Consider the following 13,234-nt stretch of genomic DNA (forward strand, 5'->3'; position numbering starts at 1 on the left):
AGGATGGACCTGGCCTTTTAATTGAAAGAAATTGGTTGAAATGGCCTCAACCACCTACTCAAAAAGCGAGCCGCGAACTAGGACGTGCCCGACTCTTTAAGCTTTTTTTAAATCTTCCGAAATAACATTTTCTAAGAGAATTTGGGTACAATTTGAACATGAAACTTTTGCAAAATAGAATCTTCTACCACCCGTTCTTGCGCAAATCCATATCATAAAAGAAAAAATTCAAAAGAACAAATATAAATTATTATTTTAAATCACCAATTCAGATCACATTCAAAAGAAATTAAACATAATATAAATTCTAAGATTAAAAAGTATTATTCCCTTTTCTAATTACTACTTAGTAGTAAGTGCATTCTTTTTTCTCATTACTTTTTATCTTTTTGTTTAATTTACTTATATTTTTTTAAAAATTAATTAATTTATTATTTTTTTCTAGCCTCAAGGGTTGGGCCGCCTCGAGGCCGACGCTGTTAAGAGGGGCGGGCTTTTTGAGCCTCACTTATATGGTAAAAAAAATCTTAACCAACCCCTACTTAAATAAAGGGTTGGGTTGGACCTACCTTTGCCAAGCCCATATCATGTAATGACTCTCTTTACGGGGAAAGGAGAGAAGACAAGCATAGGGAGCACAACCTTTTTTTGAATGGAGTTATTGGAGTTTTATGAAGTATCTCGTCATTTCTTCCTCAGGTTGTCCATATTCCTCTCCTAATTTCATTTTTTTTTTTATGTAAATTATGTAGTGTTCAATTTGGTTGCAATAGCATCATATTAGGTTGTTAGTCCGTTATGAAGATGGTATTGAGTTACATACAACTTTATGAGTTTTGCAACTAATTATAAGTGATGAACATGACAACTTTTTATTTTATTTTATGGGATAAATATAAAATAAGTCTTACAATAATTTTCTTTTAGGTATTACCGTATAAGTGTTCATATTGAAGAGTCTTGTGTCAGTATTTGGATAAAAAAATTCATGTTGGTGAATCAACATGATCTACTTTTCGTATATCTTTGTGACGGGCAAAAACTCTTTCTATTGGCATGTTATGTATATTCCTCAAGATAACTATTTGTAAATCTATAGTGTTAACACTTGCAAGAAAGTAATCATCACAATGTGTCCGATTTTACAAATTGAAGATTCTATTAAAGATGTACGTAATTTGCTCTCAAACTAGATATTATTGCTACAAAAGCAAGTTCACAGTTTAAACAAGAAAAAACGAAGCTTTGGAAAGTTCAAAAACTATTCTGGGGGAAGAGATTTTTGAAAGTCTACAGCAAACGATGTCTGATAATTTTGTTTCCCGTTTCTAATGTTTCAATCTTTCTTCTATGCGTGTTTGTGTTATTTCAGCTTTATCATCTAATCATCAATATTTATTCCTCAAAAACATTATTTGTATAAAACTAGAAAAATGTAGGTAATGCTTTTATTTGAACTTATTGTTTTATTTTATAAATTAATATTCTCTGTACATCAACTAAATTTATAAATGGATATGTATGGCCGCGCGAAGCGGACAAGTTAACTAGTTTATTGAGTAAAGATAAAGATGAAAAAAGAATACTTAGTCATATCTTGGTTTTATAAAATAAAAACTATTTTAGAAAATCTAATTTCAGTAAGGATGACAAGTAAAATGAGTCGGAAAGAGTAATTTAAGGAGTTGTTTGGTTGGTGCGATATAATAGATAAGGATAAAATAATCTGAGACTAAATAATACACATTATCAAACACAAGATAAAGTAATCCCATGCAATATCCCGGGATAATTATTTTTATCGCATTAACTAAACAACCCCTAAGGGTGATAAGCGGACTAAATTATTCGGGAATTATAATATTGGGATTATAGTCGGGAGACTCATTTACCATCTAAGAGATGGGATAGATAGTTCAACCTTAATGGAATAAGGTGGGATAAAAACTTACCATATCCCGCGTAGCAAACGACTCTAGTACGACAGATAAGGAAAATAATGCTGTATAAGAATTTAGTTCCAATATATGCCTTGTTTGGTTACTAATCCTGTGATAAGTTATCCAGGATTAAAATAGTATTAGGATAAGTTATCCTTGACAGAGGATGGAATAGCAATTACAGGACTAGTTATGCCAGGATAAAATAAAGAAAATGACAAAAGTAGCCTTGAGGTCTCTCAAACCTTTTTTCTACTAAATAAGGTGGAGGGTATTTTTGTAAACAAATAATTTTTTCTTAGAACTTATGCAATGCATATTACTTTTAATACAATAAACCAAATAATTAATAAACAATAATATCTGAATAACTAATCCCAATATACATAAATATTCCCCTGATATAACTAATTCCATTATAACTTGTCCTAACATCAAACGACCCCTAATGGTGTAAAAAAATTATACTGTACAACATAATATAATCCGGAGCAGAAAATATAGGTTTGTTTGTGCAGTGAAGAGAGAGAGCATTCGAGAAGAAAACCCCTAAGGCCCTAAAGAAGATCAAGGTCGGTCGCTATGGAAGGTGGTGAGGCAACTCGGGTAATGGTAGCAGTAAACGAGTCAACAATAAAGGGATATCCACATGCATCAATTAGCAGTAAAGGTGCATTCGAATGGACTCTTAACAAGATCGTTCGTAACAACACTGCTGGTTTCAAACTCCTCTTCATCCATGTCCAAGTTCCCGATGAAGATGGTAAGAGCCAAATATCCCGACTAATTTGATGTTTTGTTGTGATTTGTTTGTAGTTTTATTTGACATTTGACCTAGATATCGCATAGTCCAGTGTTTTCTAGTTGCCCTTTGCTTCGGTTATTTGTTGCTACTCTTTTTTTCTCTGTGACTAATTCAGTATTTCCTTTTCGTACTGATTTTGTAGGGAAATTATTTTCTGTCTTTTTTTGAAAATATTTACGCCACCTGGCCCATGCTTTGTGTATAAACGCCCGATTTAGCCCATATTTGTGTATAAACACCTTTTATACAAGGTTGATACATTATGTATAATGCTTCCCCCTAGGTATAATGTTGTATAGTATTGTATATTGGGCTACATGGCATAAATATTGCCTTAAGCGTTATTCCTTTGCCTCCGTTATTTTATTACTCATTGCGTCCCAATTTATGTGATACTTTTCCGCCTTTCGAAAGTCAATTTGACTAAAGTTGAAGCTAAGTTGGATTATATTAACTTAATATTTTAAGATTAAAATTTATATATTTGACCCGCAAGGGCGGCTCAGTTGGTTGAGCATGGGGCTTCCATAATGGAGGTCTCAGGTTTGAAACTCCCTGCCTACGATAGTAGGGCAATTTGCCTCTGGGTCGAGCTCGTCGCACGGGGCTTACCTAGTGCGGGTTATCTCTCCTATGTGGTTGACGGGCTATTGCACAGGAGCGGGGTTTACCCTGTGCTCACCCAAAAGGTAGCGACTGCGGGTTCCCTTATCATAAAAAAAAATATATATATATTTGAAAACTACATGAAGAGTACTATAAGTTGCAAATTTTCTCATATATATTTGAAAACTACATGAAGAGTACTATAAGTTGCAAATTTTCTCATATCAGTTTGGTGAAAAAATACATCTTTAAAATGTTGGTCAAAGTTCATGCAGTTTGAATCTCGGAAAGTAAAAAGTATCACATAAATTGGGACAGAGGGAGTGTTTGTTGCTATTGTTCCTTTCTGCATTATTTTCTACATGACTTCTTCACAAATGTAATTTCCCTGTCTTACTGATTTTGATATGCTTGACTTGAGCCAAGGGGCTATTGGAAACAATCTCTCTACCTTCACAAGGTAGGGGTAAGGTTGTGTACACACCACCCTGACCTAGATATCGCAATTCTCTGTCTCCAATTTTTCACCATGATTTCTAATTAATCGAGATAACGTAACCATTTGATGCATAGGTTTTTGATCTTGATATCAATATATTGCAATTCTCAGTTTTCCACTTTTTCACCATGATTTCTGATTTAGCCACGATTTCAGCAATAATGATCTAGCCGTTTTGTTGCATATATTTTTTTCTTTTGTATTGTTAAGAGGGGGATTTGAAGGGTCCTACGAATTGTAGGGACATTTTATGACACAAGTAGGCAGAGGTTTGCTTTTGTAATACTCCCTCCGTCTCAATTTATGTGGCAGTGTTTGACAAGGTACAAAGTTTAAGAAAGAAAGGAAGAACTTTGTGTTGCTATAAATCATTTCATTAAGGGTAAAAGGGGAATTTAAAGTTTAAGTTATTTCTATTTATAGAAAGGTTTGACATTCTTTTTGGGACTGACTAAAAAGAAAAGTGCGCACATAAATTGGGACGGAGGGAGTATAGGCTATTGAATAGAATGAGCAACGTGAATAACTGGATTCCATGGTAACCTAGTCTTTAGGGTGGCCCCTGTGATCATTTTCTTATTTCTCTCTAGGTGAAAGAGATGTAAGATTCACTATCTCTTTCCACTTGCAGTAGCTAGGCGCCTTGTCACTTAAAGGGTGAAATTGTCCAAGGGAGTCTAAAGGCGACAGTGTCATTTTTAGAGGCTGCAATGCATCCTTGTTCATACGATTGGGGTGGGGCGGAAAGTTGTTAAAGCTTAGAAGTCTATTCTGGAAGAGAAAAGACAACGTTTACTCTCTTTTCCTTGATAGGGACAAAAAGGGTTCAATAGCAGCTAAGTTCAATTTTGTGTGTTCCTTTCTCTTTTACATTTTGTGCTTCTATTTGTATCATTTTGAGGTAGAAATAAAATATGCGGAAATTTCAAGTTGACTTGGGAAATCATTCCCGTGCTCTTGATTTAGTTGGGCAAATGCAGAGGTCTGTTGTTATTTCTGGTTCTGGAGCATGTCCTTTAGCCATGTTTTTCTATAGGTTTCCATCCTTACATACACGATACATTCAACAAAATCCGAGTACCATGGGGCTTCAGTGTGTACACGTCATTCTGTTTTCAATGTTTTCATGTCAATCTTGTATACACCATATTATTTCTTAGTTTCATCCAATCTGTTGTGTTTGGTTTATTAAGTGGCTTATATATATCTTGTTGGTCATTTGATTACTAGGTTTTGAAGATATGGATAGCATATTTGCATCACCTGACGATTTCAAGGGCATGAAGAACAGGGACAAGATTAGAGGGCTCCATCTGCTGGAGTACTTTGTTAACCGCTGCCATGAAATTGGGGTACTGGGATTTCCTACGATGAATCTTGGCATGAAAATTTAAGCCTAAGTTACTAACTAGTATTTGAGCTTTACTGGTTGAGGAATACACTGTTTAAAGTTTGTTGCTCTCAAAATCTCTCAAGTACAAACACTTTCTGAAATTTGCTGTGTGCCATTTTATTTGTAGGTTCCTTGTGAAGCATGGACAAAGAAAGGTGATCCCAAGGAAGTCATCTGCCACGAAGTCAAACGTGTACAACCAGATCTTCTTGTGGTTGGCTGCCGTGGTCTTGGTCCTTTTCAGAGGTATGCATAATTGTAGTAGCAGTCACATCTTTTTTAATTTTATTTTTATATTCCTATGGGCGTGTCCCTCCAACTTATTGAGTGTGATTGCCCTCCACCGGTCCCGTAGCAAGAACAGGCTTCTGGAAACATCATAAAGTATCTAATACCCCAAATCGTGTTCTTTATCTTCTTCCACTTAGTAACTGAGTAAATAACCATTCAAAATTTTCATAAACAAAAAGATCTTCTGTTCATTTTGTGCCTTAGAAATAGAAAATTGCAGCAAGTAATATTCACATTAAACCATCTTTGAGGGTATATGGCAGTAGCAAACCAATCTCATTAAGCCCATGATTCCAACCACTACGCGCTCTGCACATAGTTAGAAAATTTTAACACCATTTTGGGTGGCTGGTACCCATCGTTTCGTATGGTATAGTTTTGTACTATATTGAATAGTATTGTTTTGTTTGTGGATTGAACGTTAGGATCGATTGTATCGTTTGGTGTTGTTTAAAACATGATTATTGTTTCGGTTTGGCTGTACATATTGTACAATAACTGATAAGCTTACTAAACAACTATTGTAAACATTAGATCTATCGACAATTACTCGTAAAATGATTTAAGACTACTTTTTCCTCATATCAAGTTTAAAATTATGCAACTCCTAATGAAAATAGTCAAAATAAGTTAATGATATTAACAACAACCTCTCTACCTCCAAGGTAGGGGTAAGGTCTGCGTACAATCTACCCTCCCCAGGTCCCACTTTGTGGGATTCCACTGGATATGTTTTTGTTGCTATTGACAACAATATTAAGTGCGCACCTTCCATAATTTTGATCATTTATGATGCTTCCTAACAACATGCATTCATATAATCCATAAAATATCTGATAACTAAACATTCATTTTATCCATGAAATTGTCTATAGGTATAAGATAAATAATATTAGTCAAATTCAAATGCCAGTCGACATCATGGTTAATAAAAGAGATTTTGCATTGATCGCATGCCTGCATAAAACAACAATAACTTTAACTATGCCTCAGTCCCAAACAAGTTGTGTTTGTACAAACTGCATGTTGACAAATAAATATACAAGTTTTTGAGACCATACGTTGTTCTAAATTCATCTCTGTTATCATTTGTCGTATCTCACTCTTTGGATGGGTAACAAATTTGAAAGGCGTTAATCCCATTGGCTAAAGATACATCCCACCTCTCAACAAGCCAGTCATTGTTTAGACTTTTCATTCCTGTTAGAAGTTGGTGCCTCTGAATAGGCACTCGAGTTAGGTGCATCTGGAGTTGGTTGATCATGCTCAAATTGCTGATATAATTCCTCAACATTTTTCATGGAGGCAACATTCACAGAAACCATTTCATCTACCTTATCAATGGTCCATGATGAGGTAGATGAAATGGTTTTTATGAATGGTCCCTCTTTGGAGAATGCCAAGGAATATGAGCAAGATCAGCGAACTCCTTATTCACCTAATAAATCAAATGCCTATTCAGAGGCACCAACTTCATAGGAGTAAAAAGTTTAAACAATATTATCTTAGAGGACATAGTTGCCTTGTTGAGAAGTGAGATGGATCACTTAGCCAATAGCCTTTCAACTATGCCACCTATTCTAGAGAGTACCACCTATTCTAGAGAGTGAGACATGAAAAATGGTGGAGGCGATGATTTAGAGTCCAGTATGGTCCAAACAACTTAATACATTTATTTGTCAACATGCAAAACTGGTGCCAAATATTGTTTGAATTTCCATGGAGAGAACACAAGTCTCTTTTATCGACTTGATGTTAGTTGGCTCTTGAATTAGACTAACATTATTTATCTCATGCCTATTAATGATTTTATGGACAATATAAATGTTACGTTTCTAGAAAATATTATGTTATGCGTTATATGAATGCATGTTGTTAGGGAACATTACTTGTGCCCTAACTAGAACATAAACATTTATTTAGCGAGAAGGAAAGCTACTGCTCCAATTTAGCTTCTGTTACCGTGAAAATAAAAAAGGCATAAGGAAATTAGGATACACGTTATCTAGTATAAAAAATGCCAGTTATATTGAACTCACATTAGTGTAAACATTTTCTTGAAAACACTCCCATTTTTGGTTGTCAAAATTTGAAAGGTGTTTTTGTGTAGTTTTGGACAATGAACATCTATAGCCTAAGATACCACGTTCCTGATTTGCTTAACACTATATCTTTTTTTTTTTTTTTTTGCCATCCCAAAAAGAATTAGAACCTTTCTTGAAAACCCAAAATTCTCACATTCCTAATATACCTTTATCCACATGATTTGTGTGAGCTCTATAGAATAGTGCGCTTAGTATTTTAGACAATACAAGGTTATAAGTAATAGTCCTCACTTTTTTCTTAGACTTTATGTCCAGCCAGTGGTAAAAGGGCAAGTGCTCGCAAATTTCCTACCTGGTCATCTAGTATTTGATGATTGGTAGTTATTTGATTATACCTAATGAAGACGCAATTGTTGTCAAAATTCTAATATCATTGGAAGATGTATATGATAGTGCCATATATCTTGAAAGAGTTGGTCGTAGGTGGTGTTTGTTACTTATCAAGGGAAGTCCTACCATATTCTTTCGCTCTAACATGATGTTGCTCCGACGTGTCGATTACCAAACACACTCCCCAGACCCCACTTGTGGGATTACCCTAGGTATGTTGTTGTTACCAGACACTCTTGAAATGGCCGTCGATACGAAGCAATTGCAACTTCAAGTCGTTGGAGACTGCGAGCAAGTGATCAATCAAGTTTCAAAAAATTACGAGGTCATTGCTTAGTCGTTGCTCAGATATGGAGCTCGCTACTGAAGCGTTCAATGCAGTTTGGCGGTAGTGTGAAAACCCCCATGTCTACCTCGAACTTCTTTGAAAACATTTTTCGAACCGAGATTAGTAGGAACGCCAATCAATTTTATCCACACATGGTTCAGACGACAATTTTCACAATGACACATTCTTATCGGAGACCACCGTTCAAAGTGTAAAGCGAGATGTTACATGCCCAGTTGCCCATCTTTATCCTTCCTGTTTTGACTCCTACAAGGAACTTCAAACAGAAAGGAGCTTCCGTTCAACTCTTTGACTTTGACACCTGTTGAAATTTCCCAGCTTCTTGCGGCCCATTTTTTATTTCCCATGTATTTGGTTCTAAATTTCTGGAATCACCATAGCACCCAATTAAGCATCGGTACAAATAGTCTAGTCTGGTTTTGAGAGAACTTTTGGTAACCAAAAATACATCGTTCTCCACATCTTCTCCATTTCTTAAAAATCTTAATTTCTTTATTTGGACAACTCTTAATCCGTGCAATCTCTGCAAAGCTCCCTTTCCTTCGAATCTTCTATCAACCATAGACCCCTCCTCCACGCGTTTGCATTTCTCCACAAAATGGCTAATATTATTGGCGTAGTCCGACCACCCTGCATTCTCACCCACCTCCGGAATAATAATGGTAGACTTGCTTTTTTCAGCGCCACCACTCTGATGTATCTTCGATAGAGTTGAAGTTTTGGTAGATGAAATAGGAGTGGTTGACTGGTATTCTTCCACCTTCTGCAGCTATTACCTTATCCTCAGAGGCTACAGTTACATAGGTTCATAACATTGAGTTTATCAGAAGTAACTCCTTTGACAAAGTTCCTTCTATGCTCCGTGATTTCAAACCAGTTATCTCCCACCTGTACAGCTTTGAAGGATTTATTTCCTGTATAGAAAAAAGTATTCCTGCCCATGGAGTCCAGATAATCTCACTACCAATCACTTTTCTCGTTGCCATAAAACTAAGGCTTAAGTTACTCAGTGATTGCAGTAAGACACTAGACAAAACAGGAAAGGAAAATAAGTAAAGACAAAATTGCACAAAGGGAAACAACACAATATATAAAAGAACAGTAACAATAGACTAAGAATCTGGGGACAAACGAAGGAATGGAACTAAATAAAGATAAGAATTTCAAGATGGAAAGGCATGACGAAAAGAGTCATCGGCGATAACGGGAAGTTACACATTTCCCTGATCTTCCTCTTTCTTGAATGTTCGGGGATTAAAACTTGCTTTCCTCACTGGTAATCACTTGAAAAGCACACCTTCCTCAGTTCTAGGAAGATCCTAATCGAAAGATGTACTCCTCCCTGACCACGAGCAATACCCACCTCCAGTCATCTGGACTACCATGTGAAGTGTGTTGTTTGCTAGACTATGGAATTCCTCAATTTCCAAGCTTGCAAAGATGAGCAATGTTAGGGTCTGTCCCATTGCCTCCATTAGTATGCGGATATACTTTTCGTGGAGATCATTTGAAAGGAGTGCCCTTTTGATGTTTATTTAGGGGAGAATGAAGAACTTCATGCTATACACGAATCCGATTCTGGTGTATTGGAGCGCATCAATCCATGCCAAACTTCATTTTTCACATAAAAATGATGGGGTACTATTGACAACAATGAGAAAAGATTGCTTAGACTTTGCTTCAAGATGCAATGCTTGTCAATTCCATGTCAATTTATACACCAACCTCTCGGAGTATTGCAACCAATTGTTGCTTGTTGGCCATTTGATGCTTGGGGTTTGGTCTTGTTTGACCAATACAAAATGTGGAGATTTGCAGAGGCTGAGAATAATAAAGGAGGGCTTTCACTTATAATCTTGTATTGTTTAAACTACCAAATGCACCATTTTGTAGTGCCCATACAAATCATGTGGACTACAAGAAGAGGTCCTGTTAAAGGTATAAAGAGAATGCAAAAAATTAGAGTTCTAACAAAGGTGCTCTTCTTTTTGGGATGAGGGAGTAATTGAACTAGATGTCAATAGAAATAGTGCTCAACAAATTGGGATTGAGGGAATAACTTGGGCTAGATATCAATAGGGGCCAAAGGCCCATTAGGTTACCCTTCCAAAACCCTACACCGCTCCTTTATGTATAGGGGTAACCCAGAACTACTAACAAAATCCCATTCAAACTTTGTCACTCTACCATCAAATGGGTGCGATTTCCAAGTAGATGCTTATACTAATGGTAAGTTTAATATAAGTGGCATTCTTTTTTGGTTAAAATAACTAACTACAACATACCCAATGTAATCCCACAAGTGGGATTTTGTTAAAATAACACGTATGCTAATTTCCTTTGGTTCTTTTTTTTTTGTTGAAACTTTCATTTCTGGAAAATTGTAAGTTCCTTTGGTGGATGGTTATGGTCGAGTATTGTTTCTTTAATTAAGATTGAAGTCACAATTCTGTTCCTTGTCACTTTTTATTTTAACTCTAGGGAAACTGAGTTGCAGAAGTAGCTCTCCTTCTCGCTAAATAAATGTGTATGTGCTAGTTACAGTCTTATCATTATATATATATATGGTGGAGGAACTTATACCTTCTTTTCCTGGTAGTAAGCTTTATAGAGACAATGCAGTTTCTGCCATTCCTTTTGAATTTGTGGTTATCACTTCTCAAGGAAAGTTTTCCCGGACCCCACGCATAGGGGGAGCTTAGTGCACCGGGCTCTCCTTTTAATTTGATTTACCTAAAGAAGGGAAGTAAGTAAGTTCAATGAAATTATTTCGTTATCATGAATAATCGATTTAAATTTGTTGTTTATTACCTTAAAAGGACCAAAAAGCATAGTTGCTTGGCCTTTATTATGTTAACACAGCAGTTGCAATTAACAGACACAAGTACCAACCCCAAATTTGATTGACCACTCAAGCCTTTGAACAGACAAGTTTTTTCAGCTCTTTTCTGATGCTTGTGGTACCAATGCCAAATTTGATTGACCACTCAAGCCTTTCAACAGACAAGTTTTTTTATGCAAACAGAAACGCAGAAAAGATGCATTAATCAATAGGGCTTAAAACTCCAGATACTGAAATTCAAGCTAGTCATTTCAAATTTAGAAATGATTAATTCTGTATAAAAAAGATTCATCTTCAAAACAGAAAAACTACAGAAAAAAGAAAAAAGAAGTTGCTGATTTCTTTTTAAAGGAGAATCCCAAACATTCCAGTGTAGCACATAGTGAAAATAGGTGGTGCATTGATTCCCAGTGTAATCCAATAAAGTGCACTACTCATGGAATTTTCCACTTGGCTTTAGCCTGCCCTTGGTCTCTAGTTTGCCTCCAGCGCCATATGATCTGGTTGGCTCCTATCACCATTTTTAAGAGGAAATGGCAAGTATTTACAAGCATCCTGATCCCCCCAATTCTCCTCTGACATGGTTGATTGCTAGATCTGATTCATTTACTGCGATTACCAAGTTGTCTTAAAGGCTTCTGATAATCACCAATACATGGTGTATACCCTGATGATGTAGAAAATTGATCAGGTTTGTAGCCAAAATGCTTGAGCAAGGCCTCAATTACATTAGCCTTCTCTCAATTCAGGGGAAACCTGTAGAATATGGCACTAAGGAAGGTACTGTCAAAAATATGTACAAGGTACCAACGGAATATCCCTTCATCTTTTTAAAGGGATTCTATGAGTTCAATCACTGCTTCAATGTTATTTACAAAATTTTGGTTAGACAAAAAATGAAACAAAAGCAAGCAGACCATCTTGATCTTCTGAATAGAGTTTCCTTATCTTCAAAACAGCTAGTGTTTCGCTCCCTCCAAACTGTCCACCATATGCTAGCTGGAATGTTTTACCACTATTTCCTTTGATTGGAATTGTTGCCTCTGATGCTCTGACATTTCAGTAGGTCACACAAGTACACCCTGTAATTTTAGTCCAACCATACTAAGAAAGAGTTGCCATAGCTGGCCCATAAGTTGACAGTGCAAAAACAAATGATTGATACTCTCAGGCTTGTCTACACATGGATACACTCTTAATCTACATCGCAGGCTCCTATAACCCAGGTTTCTCGTGACTCATGAGTAATATGGAATCTAGCAGTCACTTTACTATTGCTCTTCAGAAAATAAGAGTGATTTTTTTTTTTTTTTAATTAACTTTTATTTTGGGACAGTGCTTCATTAAAGAGGTAAGTTTTTCCTTGCAGGGTTTTCGTGGGAACTGTAAGTGAATTCTGTGTTAAGCATGCTGAATGTCCTGTTGTCACAATTAAGCGCAGTGCAGCTGAGACTCCTCAGGACCCAATAGATGATTGATTCTTTTGGTGGATTTGATCGCTTAATGATCAAAGATGCATATTAGATGTCTACTTATGACTCTGGATAGATTGTGCGGATTTTCATTCTGGTGCTTCTTCAGTGTTGTGATTGTTGTGTACATGTGTCTGAGCTTTGACCGCTCCTAGTTACGCTTGTTATTTTGATTGTATATGTCTCCTTTTTCTTGATGAATATGTGTTGCCTATACATCTGTATGTATGATATGCTTTGCCATCGTAAAAGAATTTTCATCCTTCCACCTTTGGGAGAAAAAAAATTAAGGGTTTTTGATAAGTTTATTCGGCCTAGCTATGTGTTTGGTAAACACCAAGTGTTTATCAACCAATTCAAAAGGTCAACCTCAATTTATGACTTTTCAACCTATAATCGCTTTTAGTTTGATTGAGATTTTTACTAATTCCTGTTCACTTTTACTTGTGATGTTTCGTTTTTCGAGAGTTAGTTTGATAATTTTTGGAGTTAAATTAGATTAGATTAATTTAATATTTTAAAATGAAAATTTAGATGTATAATGCTTTAAGTAACAATTTTTTAAAATATTAATTTGATGAAAAGATACATTTTAAAATATT

The 13,234-nt window shown here is 35.9% G+C and overlaps 1 protein-coding gene across 1 annotated transcript; it reads left to right on the forward strand.

The window, feature by feature from the left end:
* Nucleotides 1-2,385: 2,385 nt before the first annotated feature.
* On the forward strand, nucleotides 2,386-12,833 carry LOC132045206 (universal stress protein A-like protein). The gene is made up of 4 exons (XM_059435749.1): nucleotides 2,386-2,703; nucleotides 5,081-5,202; nucleotides 5,371-5,489; nucleotides 12,530-12,833. The coding sequence occupies exons 1-4, from the start codon at nucleotides 2,523-2,525 to the stop codon at nucleotides 12,636-12,638; spliced, it is 531 nt and encodes a 176-aa protein (XP_059291732.1). The 5' UTR covers nucleotides 2,386-2,522; the 3' UTR covers nucleotides 12,639-12,833.
* The last annotated feature ends 401 nt before the right edge of the window (nucleotides 12,834-13,234 follow it).

The sequence above is a fragment of the Lycium ferocissimum genome, unplaced genomic scaffold, assembly GCF_029784015.1.
Source record: "Lycium ferocissimum isolate CSIRO_LF1 unplaced genomic scaffold, AGI_CSIRO_Lferr_CH_V1 ctg6280, whole genome shotgun sequence".
Lineage (NCBI taxonomy): Eukaryota > Viridiplantae > Streptophyta > Magnoliopsida > Solanales > Solanaceae > Lycium > Lycium ferocissimum.

Coding starts and splice junctions, on each gene's coding strand:
- LOC132045206 (XM_059435749.1), top strand. CDS start 2,523: ATGGAAGGTGGTGAGGCAACTCGGGTAATGGTAGCAGTAAACGAGTCA. Junction 5,203..5,370: donor ACCGCTGCCATGAAATTGGG/GTACTGGGATTT, acceptor TTTTATTTGTAG/GTTCCTTGTGAAGCATGGAC. Junction 5,490..12,529: donor GGTCTTGGTCCTTTTCAGAG/GTATGCATAATT, acceptor TTTTCCTTGCAG/GGTTTTCGTGGGAACTGTAA.